This window comes from Anser cygnoides, chromosome 6 (assembly GCF_040182565.1).
Source record: "Anser cygnoides isolate HZ-2024a breed goose chromosome 6, Taihu_goose_T2T_genome, whole genome shotgun sequence".
Classification (NCBI taxonomy): Eukaryota; Metazoa; Chordata; class Aves; order Anseriformes; family Anatidae; genus Anser; species Anser cygnoides.
Window position 1 is genome coordinate 23,030,430 of NC_089878.1, and position 15,157 is coordinate 23,045,586.

Genomic DNA, 15,157 nt, shown 5'->3' on the forward strand with positions numbered 1-15,157 from the left:
TAAGAGCATATTGTTCAAAATGAAAACATCATTTATTTTTTTTTTGAAGAAACGATTTGTTAGTATAGGTTCTGGTTACACTTGTCTTTGCTCAGAATGATGTCAGCTGGCAGTTTATTCACCCCTTTCAGTTTTTCACAGATATGTTTTTAGAAGATACATATAATTCCTATTGGTAGTGTTTAAGTTCTAAAATGAAATAGAAATTATTTTAAATTATGCTACATTGCTTAGTGACAAGGTGTTTGTCCTTGTAACCATACTTATGTATATATGATTCTCTCATGTAGTTGTTCCAAATACAAAGCGGAGTTCAGAATGGCTCTGTCACAATTTTGGTTTTGTTTGTCTTTGATCACAAGTTAGAATGTATTTGACTAATCTGAAATTCTGACTTTAATCAAAGACTTAATTTGTTAGAAACAAAAATTTAAAAATATTTTAATGATGAAATGCCGTATTTTGCTATTACTGATAAAATGACATTTGTGCTGATAATTCCCACCAATTTTAATAATATCAGAATTCAGTTCATATGCTAGGAAAGTCAGCAAACTGGAGAATCATCCATGGAAGGCTTAATCCACTGTATTCACAAAAATCAGTTGTTTTCCTCACACAGTAGACAGTAGAATGAAACTTGAAACTACCAGATGAAGAATGGAATACTTTATAAGGAGGTAAATACACCTGTATAGTCAACATTGTATTTTAATTTTATAATTTTTGTTTTGCAGACATTCATAGTATTGAATAAGGGAAAGACAATTTTCCGATTCAGTGCCACATCTGCCTTGTACATTTTAACTCCTTTTAATCCCATCAGAAAAATTGCTATCAAGATTTTGGTACATTCATATCCTTTTTCTTGATGTTGATTTAAGAGTTGTCATTTAAGATTGAAATAATTACTAGAATATGACTTTTCATATAGATCTACAGATTATGTCCATGTGGGTGTACCGTGCTAACTAAATTTATGCTGATCACACCTAAAAAATCACCTTGTGAATTGCAGTAAGATTTTCCTTCCTAACAGGAGAATTTTCTACTGAACACCTAAAGCTGTCAGAGCTCAACTATCAGGCTTTATATACAAAAGGAGGCCTGGTCCCATACAAAGCCCTGCAGCTATGGACAAATTAGCAACAAACCATTGCACTTCAATGTATCTAAGGTCACAAATTTACTGAGACGAGTAGTATTTGTAAGAAATGCAGTATTTCTTCTAAGACCAGTATTCCTAAGCTTGACTCACTCAGCAAAGATAAAAGAGCATGAGTAAAGAGCTGGTTTTTTCAGGCATACTTTTTCAGCATTGTGGTTTTAGCATTGGGGTTCATGTCCTATTAAAGATCCAGGTCAAAATAAAGGAGAATATTTTCCAATATATTTCATTCCTTTCCAAATAACAACTTAGTTGCCCCTGCATATAGATCTTTTAGAATGATTCCCCGGCTTTAATGGGAGATTACATTTGGGTACTCATTTCATATTTTTACATATGTAAGGATGTGTTCAAGTTTCATTTAAATCCCAAACATGCCATAATTATAAAAGTAATGCATTGTTTTACAGTGAGTACACCATAACATGCCAGATGGCATACTGTTTAAAATAGATAGAGTTATGTGCAAAGCTTTATTTTCAGGTCTCACTTCGAATTTCATGTTATTTGTACATATTTTTATATGCTTAATATTTTAATGCTTTCAGCATTGTAAAATTGTCACGTTTTTCTGACTTACATCCCTTGACTATAATCTACATTATTCAGCATGCTTATCATGTGCACTATTTTGACCAACTGTGTATTTATGACCATGAGTAACCCCCCAGACTGGACAAAGAATGTAGAGTAAGTTAACATTTTTACTTCTTCATTTTTACTTCTTCATTTTCATGTGGCTCCAAACAAGAGGTATTTATGGAAAGTTGTTTATCCAAAAGTGCTTTTCCAGAGTCATGAAGAAGTAGATTCCATGAGATCATTAATATCTTTGTTTCCCTCCTGAATAATTTCAATGGCTTAGAAATAATGCCTTGTTCTTTAAAACTGTGTATGAAGAATATCTGAATTTATACTGTGAAGTACTGACATGAGCTCTTGCCCTTGGATGTTTTGAGCTGCAGGCTGGAAAAAGAGCTCCAGTACTTCAAATGTGCATTTGAAGTTGTTGCATGTCATTGGTGAGGCCAGCCATATATTCCCTGAGCATCCATGATCCTAGCACAGTGGGACATTCTTTGTGGCTCACCAATGTGAACTCACAAGTGCTAGCCACAGTGGGCAGTCTCTCCCATGAACACTAAACCAGCCAAACCACAAGAAGCTCAAACAACTGAGGAAAGGGTCTTACCTATGAAGGAGTAAGGGAGAGCTGAGAAGGAAGGAAACCACAGAGTATCAAGTTCATGATTATACATTAATTTCTATTCTCTAAAAAACTATGGATATGTGTTTTCCTTTGAAATATGTTTCCTTTGAAATGATGCTACTGATCAAAAAAAAAAAAGAAAAAAAAAGGGCAAATAAAAAAAAATGGTTTTAACTGCTTGTGGTTTCTTTCATTCCCTCCAGTTCTCCACTAGCCATTACTGATTTCTATTTATTTCAATGCATGCTCTGAATGTTATATATAGAAACTGTAATAGCATTCACCTGTTCCCCAGCCTGCTCAGCAGTGGCTATGACTGTTATAGTTGCTGAGAGGCTGAAAGGAGAGCAGTAGGATTGTAGGTAGATTTCCTTTGTTTGGTCAGTCCACACAGACCCACGTTGGCCTCAGGAAGTCTCTGCATTACTCTGGTTATAACTGACTATTCTATATTTATAAATGAGTGGTTGTTCCCACACCAGTTATATTGGTAATCATGCTCCACATGTTCAAGAATAACACTCTGGGCATGTTTTCTTATATTTAATGTTTATTTATGAAATAAACATGTACCATATGCATGAATATAGTTATTATCCAGAACTGATTTTCATAAAACTCTCTGATTTTAACATTAAAAAAAAAATCTGCATTTTTGTAACACTTTGACATCCACCTGATCTATGAATGCAACCAAACAGGCAACCTCATGAACGCTGGAGAATGTACATATAAATATCAAATCTGAAATGTATCTATAAATACTGAAGTCTGACACTATTTTCAAGCTCAAACACTGAGATTAAATCAAGCTTTTAGAAAATGATTAGTATATATGTATCTTGGTTTTGAATTTCATCTACTGAATAATTAAATTCATTAATTAGTTGGGACAAATCAGCTTAATGAGTTGCTCCTTTCACTTCTGTTTGTTTCATGCAAGTCATCTTTCATTAAAAATGCCACTGTCTACAAACGTAAATATGCAAAGATCCATTTTTTCTGCTTTGATGCATTTCAGGTATACTTTCACTGGAATATATACCTTTGAATCACTTATAAAAATTCTTGCAAGGGGGTTCTGCTTAGAAGGTTTTACTTTTCTGCGAGACCCATGGAACTGGCTTGACTTCAGTGTCATTCTAATGGCGTAAGTGGTTCAAGAACTTTTTAAGCTTTTAGGGCATGAAATTAGTGGCAAATACTATTCTTATCATAAATATATTTATTTAAAAGTATTTAATTTCTGCAACCTGTGAAGTTTAGATGCTGTGTCACACATTCTAGTACTCATAAATCAAAGTAAAATATGGCAGGATTGAGTACAGAGTTTCAGCTGCTAGTATAATTATTGCTGAGGGACACTAATTTCATGTCCTACATTTTTCTGCTCATCAGAATGGAAGCCATCCCTTTAACTTCATGTCACCATCTTATTACAGGCTATTTAGTTTAATTATCTGTTCAAATATAAATCAGTGAGTTTCACTTCAGTGAAATTTAAGCATAACTGATGAAAATAAATACCTATAAAAGAGAGGTGTACTGAAGAGACAGGTAAATTTTGGAGTATGATTGCTAATGTTGCCACAGAGGTTTTGAAGACCCTCATAATTAGTATAAGCTCTGCCTCAATTCTGAATAACTGTGATTTAATTCTACAGGTATGTAACAGAATTTGTAAACCTAGGCAATGTTTCAGCTCTTCGAACTTTCAGAGTATTGAGAGCTTTGAAAACTATTTCTGTAATCCCAGGTAAGAAGTAACTGTGTAAGGTGTTAGGCCCCTTGTAACTCCAATTGTTATTTGTGTGCTGTCATTGTGTTTGTGTGTGAACTCCCCTATTACAGATATGTGACAGAGTTTGTGGACCTGGGCAATGTCTCAGCGTTGAGAACATTCAGAGTTCTCCGAGCTTTGAAAACAATATCAGTCATTCCAGGTGAGAGTAAGGTTAAACACTGAGGCTGATTGTTGTTCCATTGAAGTTGAATTCACTTCTTTTGAGCATAAGTCTTGTTATTTGTTGCTCATAATGCAAAAAATAAAAAACCAAAAAGGCATGGATCATAAGCCAGGATTATGATTCTTTGCCTTCTTAGCATTAGCTTCTTTTATTTTGCAAAATCAGCCTTTGAGTTTAACAGATTCTTGCATGAAGCAAAAATGTAAGGCCTATGGATTATTTTGCTTTGTTTTTTCCATGTTTTATTATGACAAACTGTCTCTTTTACATTAAAAATGCTTTAGCGCTATGGCTTTCTTGATTTTGATTTTTTTTCTGTTATTTTACCACTTAAAATTGAAATTTGCCTTGAAGACAACCAACTAACAACAACAACAACAAAAGTTACAGAAAAAAAAAAAAGGAGATAAGTATTGCACGGGAAAATTTATCAAATAAAAAAATATTTTTTTTTTCTGAAATTTACTTGCAATTCTGTCCAGTTGATATTGTTCTGGAATTATATTTAATATAAACTGGAAAGTGAATTATTGGCATAGTATTAAATGGAAAGAGAAATTAAGAAATCAAAACATATCTATAACAGCAAAGCATGATTGATAAATTTTCTGCTTGATAATTATATTTTCAGTGTATTTGAATGTATGTACATTGCATATTCATAAAAAAATATTTTTCTTTCATTCATCTTCACAAGCTCTGAGGCTGTTCATGAAGCTTTACTTTTTGACAAATAAAAATAGTTTCTTTTAAGTGTCTGCATGACATCTTAACGATATAGGAAGGGCAAAGATACTCTTTGATAAATCTATGGATCTTTTCTCTTTGCAGGCCTAAAGACTATTGTAGGAGCCCTGATTCAGTCTGTGAAGAAGCTCTCGGATGTTATGATCCTGACTGTGTTTTGTCTGAGTGTATTTGCACTAATAGGGCTGCAGCTGTTCATGGGCAACTTGAGGAATAAATGCCTGCAGTGGCCTCCAGACAATTCTACTTTTGAAATAAGTGTTATTTCCTACTTTAATAGCACAATGGATGAAAATGGTACATTTGTTAATACAACAGTGAGCACATTTAACTGGAAGGATTACATTGAGGATGAAAGTAAGAATGACTGATGTAACTTTTTAATATATTTGTGGCTATCTACAAAAATATTTGTAATTTAAAAAAAAAAGAATGGCTTATTTTTCTGCCTTATATAGAATTATTTACAGTTACTGACCAACAGTAGACACATACAATAAACAAGTACAATAACCAGAAGTGTTCCTAAATAAACTACAATGTAATTAGCAAATAACCACTTTTATTTTATTATGTTTATTTATTTATTTAATTTTTTATTTTGGTAGTACTTAAAGATGCATTTGATTTTTTCACATCTATTTCTAATGCTTTCTACACAGCTCATTTTTATATTTTGGAAGGACAAAGAGATGCTCTACTTTGTGGTAATAGCTCTGATGCAGGGTAAGACCCTTTCAAAAATCCTGTTATGTTTTGTGGAAAAAGCAATAACATGAAATCTATCCATAGCAGTTGCAACTTCCTATTAACAGTGTTACAAAACTTATAGGGTTTTTCTGGTAAACAATGATTTCTTACTTAAGTCAAAATATCACTGGCTAAGCAAAATATTCATTAACAGTGTTTGTTCATACTTGATTGGAAAATTATGTTGATGTTGATAAAATCTGAACCCTTGTAAAGTCTATTTTGGAGATGAACTGATTGAACAAAGTGGGATGAAAGCAGAGACAGAGAATATATAAAATATTCAAGCACAAGGTTGAATCTTTCTTTTCAAACCTAGCTTTTTGCAAAGTTCACTGGCAAACTCTGCCATACATATGTGTCCAATTATTAGGCTAGAATTGTTAACTGAACTCTGATACCTGACTGGCTGCAGTGATGAAGCTCATTAAAAAAATCTCAGCTTTCGTGTGGGAGATCCCTAACAGTACAATTGGATTTAGCTAATAATACTGTTTAATCTGTCTGTACCCCTAACAACATTACAGCAAGTATTTTTGCCAGGAAATTAATCATTTGGAATAAAGATTTTATTTGCAAAATGTGACTGAGAAGAATTTAAACATTTGGGGCATTACAGGTAGCGAATGGATGAAAAGGGTATCTTTTGTTTACACTCATATTTGTTTGTTTCTTAGAATATTTTTTTTTTCTGAATGAACTTAATTGTAATTCATGGATTTCATGTGCAAAAATAACATATATTGTCCCAAAACACTTTATATATATATATTTATATAAATATACAGAAGAAAATAAAAGTTAATGAATTAATATCTCCTATTCGGTTTTCACATAGGCAGTGTCCAGAGGGATATATATGTGTGAAAGCTGGTAGAAACCCCAACTATGGTTACACAAGTTTTGACACCTTCAGCTGGGCTTTTTTGTCACTCTTTCGGCTGATGACTCAGGACTTCTGGGAAAACCTGTATCAGCTGGTAAGTATATTTTATGATGTAAAAAGTAGGCTTATTTGTACATGAGCCGAAATGTTCAAGTAACCCCAAAGCATTATGGTGTTGCAGTATCAAAGATGAGAGGTGGTTTAATACAGAGATATGCTTTCTATTCCCTAGACACTACGTGCTGCTGGGAAAACATACATGATATTTTTTGTTCTGGTGATTTTCCTGGGCTCATTCTATTTGATCAACTTAATCCTGGCTGTGGTTGCCATGGCCTATGAAGAGCAGAATCAAGCAACCATGGAAGAAGCAGAACAGAAAGAGGCAGAATTTCAACAAATGCTGGAACAGCTGAAGAAGCAACAAGAAGAAGCACAGGTAATGATGGATATTGTAATTTCTAAACAGCCTTGTTCTTAAGGCATGTATTTCTATGAATTAGAACATGTGCAAATTATTCAATGAATTGCCAAAAAAAAAAAAAAAAGTTTACCATGACAGTTTTAAAAGTGGATATAGCTGATGAAAAATCAGGAATTAAACAAATGACAAATAAAACCAGCTAATAGTACAGAAATGTTCACCGTTGTTGACCATAAAAGTAAAATATTTGTGATAACGGTGTCCTTGAAACTTGACTTTAAGTAGTCATAGTTCATGATGCTTTTATGTTACAGATCTTATGAACCGTGTGAAAAAAGTCTAGTAATGTTACTTCTGGTCTGAGTGAGAATTTCCAAGCTTGCTATACTTAATAGTTCCTCCCCAGTATTTGGAAAACAGAGAGGATTGTAGTCAGTGTTCTCTTAGGTTTCTAATCAGCAAACTATTTAAGCATATCCCTAGTTCAAGCACACTGAAATCAATCAGAAATTTATATACCCTTAGAATAGACAGCAGCATCTGTAACAAAGGTATTATTTCAGATTTTTTTTTTAAAGTAATCTTTGTTTTCTTTGAAAATAGAAGACAAATATTTTACAGTTTTATGAGAAAAATGAACTTTAATAGATACTTTTATGTGAAAGTTACGTATCTGATTGTAAAATATATGCAGGAACTCAGCTCTGGGAGTCAGATATCTGTCTAATTTCTGGACTGATTTTCTCTCACTTCTCATTTGGCATGTAGTCATTTTCAACAGAACAATGTTTATAAAATACTAGTAAATCAGAATTTTCTATGAAACTATAGTGTTGGTACATATTGGCACTTTCACTAAATTAGAATGGTACTTTGGTAGAATGGTAGCATATTGGTACTTTCACTAAATTAGAATGATTCTATAGAGAAAGTGCTAATAGAAAGTGAAACTCTTTTTCCTTAAAAAGAAACCTTTATGCATGACCTGTGAAATATAACTAGCATATCTCTATTTTAGTCATTAAGCCCTATCACTTCCAAATCACCAAGGAAAAAGAAGAATCCTGCAAAATGCAACTTAATAAAAACGTTAAATATCACCAAATATTGCGTTTTTATGACACTTTCATCCCTGGAAGTCACTAAGCCACTGTTAATTATATCAAGAGATATCTAAATGTTTCTGTGATTCAGTGTGGAGACAGAGAAGAAACTGACCAAGAATTAAGATCTTTTCTTTAGTCTTTATTTCTTTAATGGAAAAAACAGACTATGAGGAAGGTTGGATAAAGGCCAAGGCATCATTACTTCTTTTTATATGAATGGCAACTCAATTATAAGAAAAGCAGTATTAGAGTCAAGATTCCTTTTGTACGTGAAAATGTTTTGCTGGATAATTACAAAGTATATATTACAAAGTATACATATATATGTACTTTCGAGTATACATATTTTTGAGCATATCTGTATATATACTCAAAATATATCACAGAATGTTGTTAGAGGGGAAATTTTGGAAAGAAACATGAAAAGGGAGATAGGGCTAAAAGACATGCCTAAGTCTTTGAGAAGTTTGTGTCCGCTGCCAGTGAAGGTAGAAGGAAAGCGAGGAGACTGCAAAGACAGTGAAGAAAGTCTGGATTCAATTTCTTTTAGGCTACTAGTTGGATTGTGATACAACAACCCATATGGTGGATGTTAGGAATTAGTTTTCTCTGTAAAGATTCAGAAGGAATCAGCTGAATTAGAACATAATGTCAGGCAAGAAAAGATATGGAAGCAGTTCTGAAATATATGAAAAAGCCCCACACTTATACTTTCCCAACTGCCGTCATTTTAGACCAGTGTCTTGTTCAGGAAGTCTAAGGAATAATGATGAAATTGCACTGCTAAATTTGATGTTTCAAGTAGCTCACACTACAAAACGATGAGGAACTCAATAGTTTACCTTTGGTTCATTTTGTTTGTGTGTATCTTCTCACTGAAAGGTGTACAGCAAGCAGTACTGCCAGAGTGATAATAAAAACAATTGATAAAAGTCTGTAAAATTGTTTGGTTTTGGCCTACTGAGAATACCATGTTTTGTAACCTGACAGGCAACAGCAGCAGTGGCAGCAGCATCAGTTGCATCAAGAGACTTCAGTGGTGTAGGGGGATTAGGAGAACTCCTGGAAAGTTCTTCAGAAGCATCAAAGTTGAGCTCAAAGAGCGCTAAAGAAAGAAGAAACAGAAGGAAGAAAAGAAGACAGAAAGAAATGTCGGAAGCAGAGGACAAAGGAGATATTGACAAGTTCCCCAAGTCAGAGTCAGAAGACAGTATCAGAAGGAAAAGTTTCCGCCTCTCCACAGAAGGAAATCAATTGACATATGAAAAAAGATTCACATCTCCCCACCAGGTACAGAGCTCTCTCTCTTTTTTTTTTTTTTAACTAAATCACATACATCTACTCTAATTTGGTTTTGACTGACAAGGGAGCAGCTTTACATATTGGAAGTTATGTTAAAGGTGAGTGAAGAAAAAAACAGTGTTAATAGTGTTAACTGTTATATTTTGATGTAGTTTGACCCATTCTATTAGCAAAGGAATAAAAAAAACATACCAAGGATAATTTTAAACTTAATTAAAACATTTCTGAAAATGTATTTCTGAAGATGTATTTGGTAGACTAGAGAGTAATCAAATCCTTTAATTAGCATTTATATATTTGCATTAATCAATTATAGGTTTTCTATTTTGGATCCATTCCAAAACCATATAAATATATATATATATATATATTTTTTTTTTTTTAGCAGACCACATTATCAAAATGCCCAGAATAGGAAATTGTATACTATCATCAGTTTCTATTGCTGTTCTTAGTTAGCTTCTTTAAATGGTATGAGAATGATAATATGAGAAAATAATGAGAAAAGTAGCTCTAATACTCCACAATATAGACAAAATATATAGGTATTGTTTAGGCTTGAATTTAGAACTTGGCCATACTGTTCTTTTTCCCAGTAAGCTCATTATACAAGGAGGAGAATCATTACAATCATAAAAAAAAAATTGTTTAGGAAAATCTGTTTCTGGAAACCATTTAGTCCACATTTCACAGCTCTACTCCATTAAATCAAAGGAATTTTTTCGGTTGCTTCAAAGTCTACACACAGTTATGGTATTTACAGAAAAATCATTCCAAATGTCTCTCTTCAAAATGATCATGTCTGGTCTCAGGCAATAGACAATCTTCAATGCTTATCCTGTTTAATGTTTTTATCAGGTGGGTTAATGTACAGCCTGATATAAAATACGAGATTCGGTGACAGAAATACCTCACGTGCACTGAGGGGAGGAAAGCTTAATTTGAGGAAAAGAATGCCCAAGTGTTTCTCTGGATAAGAAATAAATAAAATGTAAGGAAACAGCGATTAAATCAATCTCAATTCCTTTGGGTAATATTGTAAAAGAATATTTCTGATCTAATAAAATGTATTATTAATTTTGGACCAAAGGTTCTCCAAAAAATATTTCATTAATTGGAAAGTGCTTTGAGTCAGGCTGACACAAAACAGTTGCAACTAAGGATCTCATTTTAGACTGCACGGTTGTCCCTGAGTTAGATGTTTATAAGTCCTTAGCTCATAGACAAGGATGTTGAATGTCTTGACAACACTGAAGAAAAGAGTCACTGACAAAGTCTGAGCAGAAGGGAATTTCTAGCTGCTAGTACTGTGCTTTAACTACTCACAAATAGGCTTCTCCATTGTTTAGTCTAAATTTCCTGATGCTATTTTATATAACTATGGTGAAGGGACAGGTTAAAGAATATATTATGTTTATTTTAAATATATTTATTGATGTATAGAGAGATTAATACAGAATTAAAGGATCAGAAGAAAAAACACCTAGTTCAGAAACGTACAATAAGAGGAGGAGAATTTGAGACAGATTCAGTAGACAGGATAAGCATTCTGTAGTTTTATTAACATATAACAAAACGTTGCATCTATTTTTTTTATATTCTGAAACTCTCAGAAAACTTTCATCCTATCAACTGTCATGAAGAAGTATGCAACTTTCATAGAACCTTAACAAGAAAGCTTAGGAAAGCAGGGCATTTGAAATGACTTTCAATAATATTAAAATTAGATGTGAAATCATGTTGCAGAATGAATAAAAATCCATTAGAATAAAGTGAAAACAAATATTCTATATATCTTAGATTTGAAATAAAGCAAGAAAATAGTATAATAGACAGGAAATGGCTCATCTTGAGACATCTTGAAGAAGCAAATAAGTGATCACCCAGAATTAAATAAAAAAAAAAGTAATTTACAATTTTAAAATACAAAGAGACTAGCATCATGCAAATAATCTAAATGAGGATAATTAATTGAATCTAAAATTGGCTAAGTGATTGTTTTTACAATTGTGAAAATGTTTTGGGACAAACATTGCCTGCATATAAATAAAACAAAACTGAACTGCTACCTAAGTGGAAGGATCATGGACACTAGAACAAGTAAAGGAAGGTCTGGTTTGTCTGGTTATCTATTCACTTAGCTCCCAAGTGAAACAGGATGGCAAAGCATGAAGCAAGATGGTAAAATGTTAAAGGGAGATAATCTGCCCAGGCAGCCCCTGTAGGGGTTTTGTCCTTTGGCACACTATTCTGTGTGCGAATGAATGATACAGCCTCCATGAAAAGCCAAGCTTTCCTTTCAGATCTTACTTGCCAGGAGCATGAAGTCATATATTTTTCTGCCTCTATATCTGTTAGAATTGCAGCCATTTTGGCCTGTATCTTTTGTCCAAATCCATCAGGGACTTTCAAAGCAGGCATTACTCCTCCCAAATCCCTGAGGGGGCTGATCCATTTCGCTGTGCTCAGAGCATGGTAACATATATCAGAAAGACTGGACAACGCAAAAAACATAGCGGCCATGGAAACATTCTCTGAAAAACAAGGGTAGCAATACTAGTCAGCCAGAACTTCACAAGCATGTGATTTTTTGAAGGACTGTAAGTTGGTCAAATAAATGGCAAATTTATATGTACATATAAATATGTACAAAGAAATGGCAAATTGTGCAATAATTAGCTTACCACTTTGTCAGAATTCAGTGTCATGCTCTATAAATACTAGAGCTTTTCTAAGGGGAAAAAAAAATCTTTAGGCATAAGCAATACAGCTCTCCCCTCTCCCCTTTCCCCTTTCCCCGTTCCCCTTTCCCCTTTCCTTTTTTTTTTTTTTTCCTTCCCAGCCAACTTTACAGAAATGGGTTAGCAAAACCATTTGGCTGATATTCTTCAAGTAACAGCCTGAGGCTGACAGCCAGCACAGAAAATTTCATCGCAAATTATTAAAAATTGGGGTAGCCATAGCTGTAAGAGCAGAAAACTACATCTCATAGTGGAAAACACCTGTGTGCCATTTACAATAAACAGTATATGTTCAGCACATGCATTATGTGTATGCACATAAGTATCTGAGTATGCATATATATGCATATGTGGTGATGTATGCATATATTTAGAGTGTTTGGTTCTCAATATTAATATAGACTTTTATATACTTTTGTGTAGCTTTCACTTTCAATTTAATTATTCCGGGACAAAAAGCACTGCTAGTGCATATAAGCATTTTCACCTGCAAAACTAGTGAACAAATTCAGAACCATCTGAAACCAGCTTTAACATAACAAGACATGAAGATTCATACAGAGACAGGGTTCAAGAAAGCTTAGTGCAAGGTTTCTTTTTTTTTTTTCCACAGTTAGCACTCATTTTATTTATTCTTGAATGCTGTTAATAAAATATGTAGCAAGGGAGAAGTACATTCCATTAAGCAGCTCCCACTGTAATTAAAAGATGAATTACCAACAACCACTGATTTATTTTTATCATTTGTAAGAGGATATCTTGGGGTAACTGTGTCCCTGGTGAATATTTGCTTTGAGTTGCCTAATGACCAAGAGGTAGATAGATGTGCAGCCTGCTATAGCACTAAGTGTGTGCAAAAGACTGCTACTAGTCATGTTCACACTGTACCTCTAGAGCTTCCCAAGCTGTTGCCTCTGTGTTCAGTTGTACAGGATTGCTTATGTTGTTCCAATACTATTGAGACTGTTATGAAGAGGGCAGACAAGTTCTGATCAGTTGGAATCCCTAGGAGTCCAAAGGATGAAGAAAGGAAGAAAAGTAAATGACTTTTCAGCTCTGTCCTAAGTAGAAGATGGATTAAAAGTCAGATACCTGGAGATCCTTGATAGAATTCTCTCCAGAACACTCACGGGTCCACACGAATTCACCCTGCATTTTTTTTCTCAAAACTGCCAACCTTGCTTATGTCTCCTACACATCTTTTCCTCAGTCCTGTTCCATTAAACTAAAATTTCCCTTGTACTTCAGGTCCCCTAATAAGCACCTTCCCCAAATGGTCACACTGATAGAGTTGAAGAAAAAAAATGATGATTCTTCCTCTTCAGCACTGTAACTCTTCTTCAAAAAGCCAAGAACTTCCCTATCTTAGAACTTCAGTTCTAATGCTGTCTGGTTTTGTTTTCTTTTTAAATCTTTTGCAGTCTTTGCTAAGCATCCGTGGTTCCCTGTTCTCACCAAGGCGCAACAGCAAAACAAGCATTTTCAGTTTCAGAGGTCGTGCAAAGGATATAGGATCAGAAAATGACTTTGCTGATGATGAACACAGTACCCTTGAAGACAATGAAAGCAGAAGAGATTCTCTCTTTGTTCCAAATCGGCATGGAGAACGGCGCAACAGTAATATTAGTCAGGCTAGTATGTCATCCAGAATGGTACCAGCCCTTCCAGCTAATGGGAAGATGCACAGCACTGTAGATTGCAATGGAGTAGTTTCCTTGGTTGGAGGACCTTCAACACTAACTTCACCTACTGGACAGCTTCTACCAGAGGTAATTATAAGTAAACCAGCAATTACTACAGTTTGGTTCAGGCACAGAATTTTTCTTACTGTTCACCTCTGCATGCCTTATCATTTCTTACAGCTGTGAGAAATAACTTGCAATAGTTTTTAAATAACAGGACATAAGGGTAAAAACGTCCTCAAGCTCCTATGTCTGACCCTCACTACAGTATTATATTTGCCTTGCCTTCAGCAAGAGATCTGCACATGGAGAGCAAAAAATATAAAATAAATTTGACAATTAGTACATAGTTTGACTCAACTTCAAAGGGAGGCATTTGATGTATAACTAAGAATATAACTTAGAAATATGTATTGGAAAACACCCATAAAACGCAACAGAATGCAGTTACTACTTCCATGATAGTTAGAAAGATAGCTAGAAATTTCCCTTATTGAATGTGTCTCAAAGAAACTTTTGTTCTAATTTTCATGAGAAATGTACAATTACTATGTATCTTTGCAGCTACATTACATTTCAGGACAAATTTACTTTTATAAGCTAAGTTGTTCTTTTAAAATTTCAAAAAAAAAGCAAGCTTTTTCATATAAAATATTTTAATATGGATTCAGTATGGTATTTTGGTGGCTGTAATAGCACTGTATTTAATCTGAAAAAATATTTCTTTTATAAATAAGTGTGGAGATTTCATTATGACTGTCATACATTTATTTTTGTTTTGTTTTCTCTCCTATCTTGATATAGAGTTTCATACCATAAATTTAATCAAATTAGCTTAAAGATTATGAATATATAGTTCTATATCAGAAATACATTCGCTTTAAAAAGATTTAGTCATTTAAGTCAAGAGTCTTCACTAAAGAAATGCTAATAAATACTCCAAAATGGCTTTTCATCTTCACCCTACGATAACCTTGAAATCCCTTGAGTTCTGCAAGCTTTATTCTTTTTCTTCTGGATGGGGACAGAATAATGAAAAAAACCTGAGTGGTTTGTGTGATAGACAGAATTGGTGGTAAAGCAAGAACCAAGATTTAGGAACTTTTTAACATTATTCCTGTGGTCCACACTCCAGAAGCAAAGCAAAGCAACTGTAAGAACACCTACATGCTAC

General features: G+C 33.8%; 2 protein-coding genes across 5 annotated transcripts in view; one reads left to right on the plus strand and one right to left on the minus strand.

Annotated features, from left to right (window-relative positions):
* LOC106029947 (sodium channel protein type 2 subunit alpha) overlaps positions 1 to 15,157 on the minus strand; it is a 195,411-nt gene that overhangs the window by 103,800 nt on the left and 76,454 nt on the right. The gene's annotated exons all lie outside the window — the stretch shown is intronic.
* The window catches only part of LOC106029826 (sodium channel protein type 2 subunit alpha), a 71,874-nt gene that overhangs the window by 16,086 nt on the left and 40,631 nt on the right, over positions 1 to 15,157 (plus strand). Inside the window, exons 5-14 of one of the 3 annotated variants that reach the window (XM_066999726.1) lie at positions 738 to 855; positions 1,768 to 1,858; positions 3,400 to 3,528; positions 4,043 to 4,134; positions 5,177 to 5,449; positions 5,755 to 5,818; positions 6,681 to 6,822; positions 6,961 to 7,167; positions 9,249 to 9,548; positions 13,723 to 14,070. In XM_066999726.1, coding sequence (XP_066855827.1) covers positions 738 to 855; positions 1,768 to 1,858; positions 3,400 to 3,528; positions 4,043 to 4,134; positions 5,177 to 5,449; positions 5,755 to 5,818; positions 6,681 to 6,822; positions 6,961 to 7,167; positions 9,249 to 9,548; positions 13,723 to 14,070 — 1,764 coding nt within the window. Of the gene's footprint in view, positions 1 to 737; positions 856 to 1,767; positions 1,859 to 3,399; positions 3,529 to 4,042; positions 4,135 to 4,229; positions 4,322 to 5,176; positions 5,450 to 5,754; positions 5,819 to 6,680; positions 6,823 to 6,960; positions 7,168 to 9,248; positions 9,549 to 13,722; positions 14,071 to 15,157 lie in introns of those variants that run through there. The other 2 variants (XM_066999727.1, XM_048061450.2) reach the window with 2 other exon arrangements.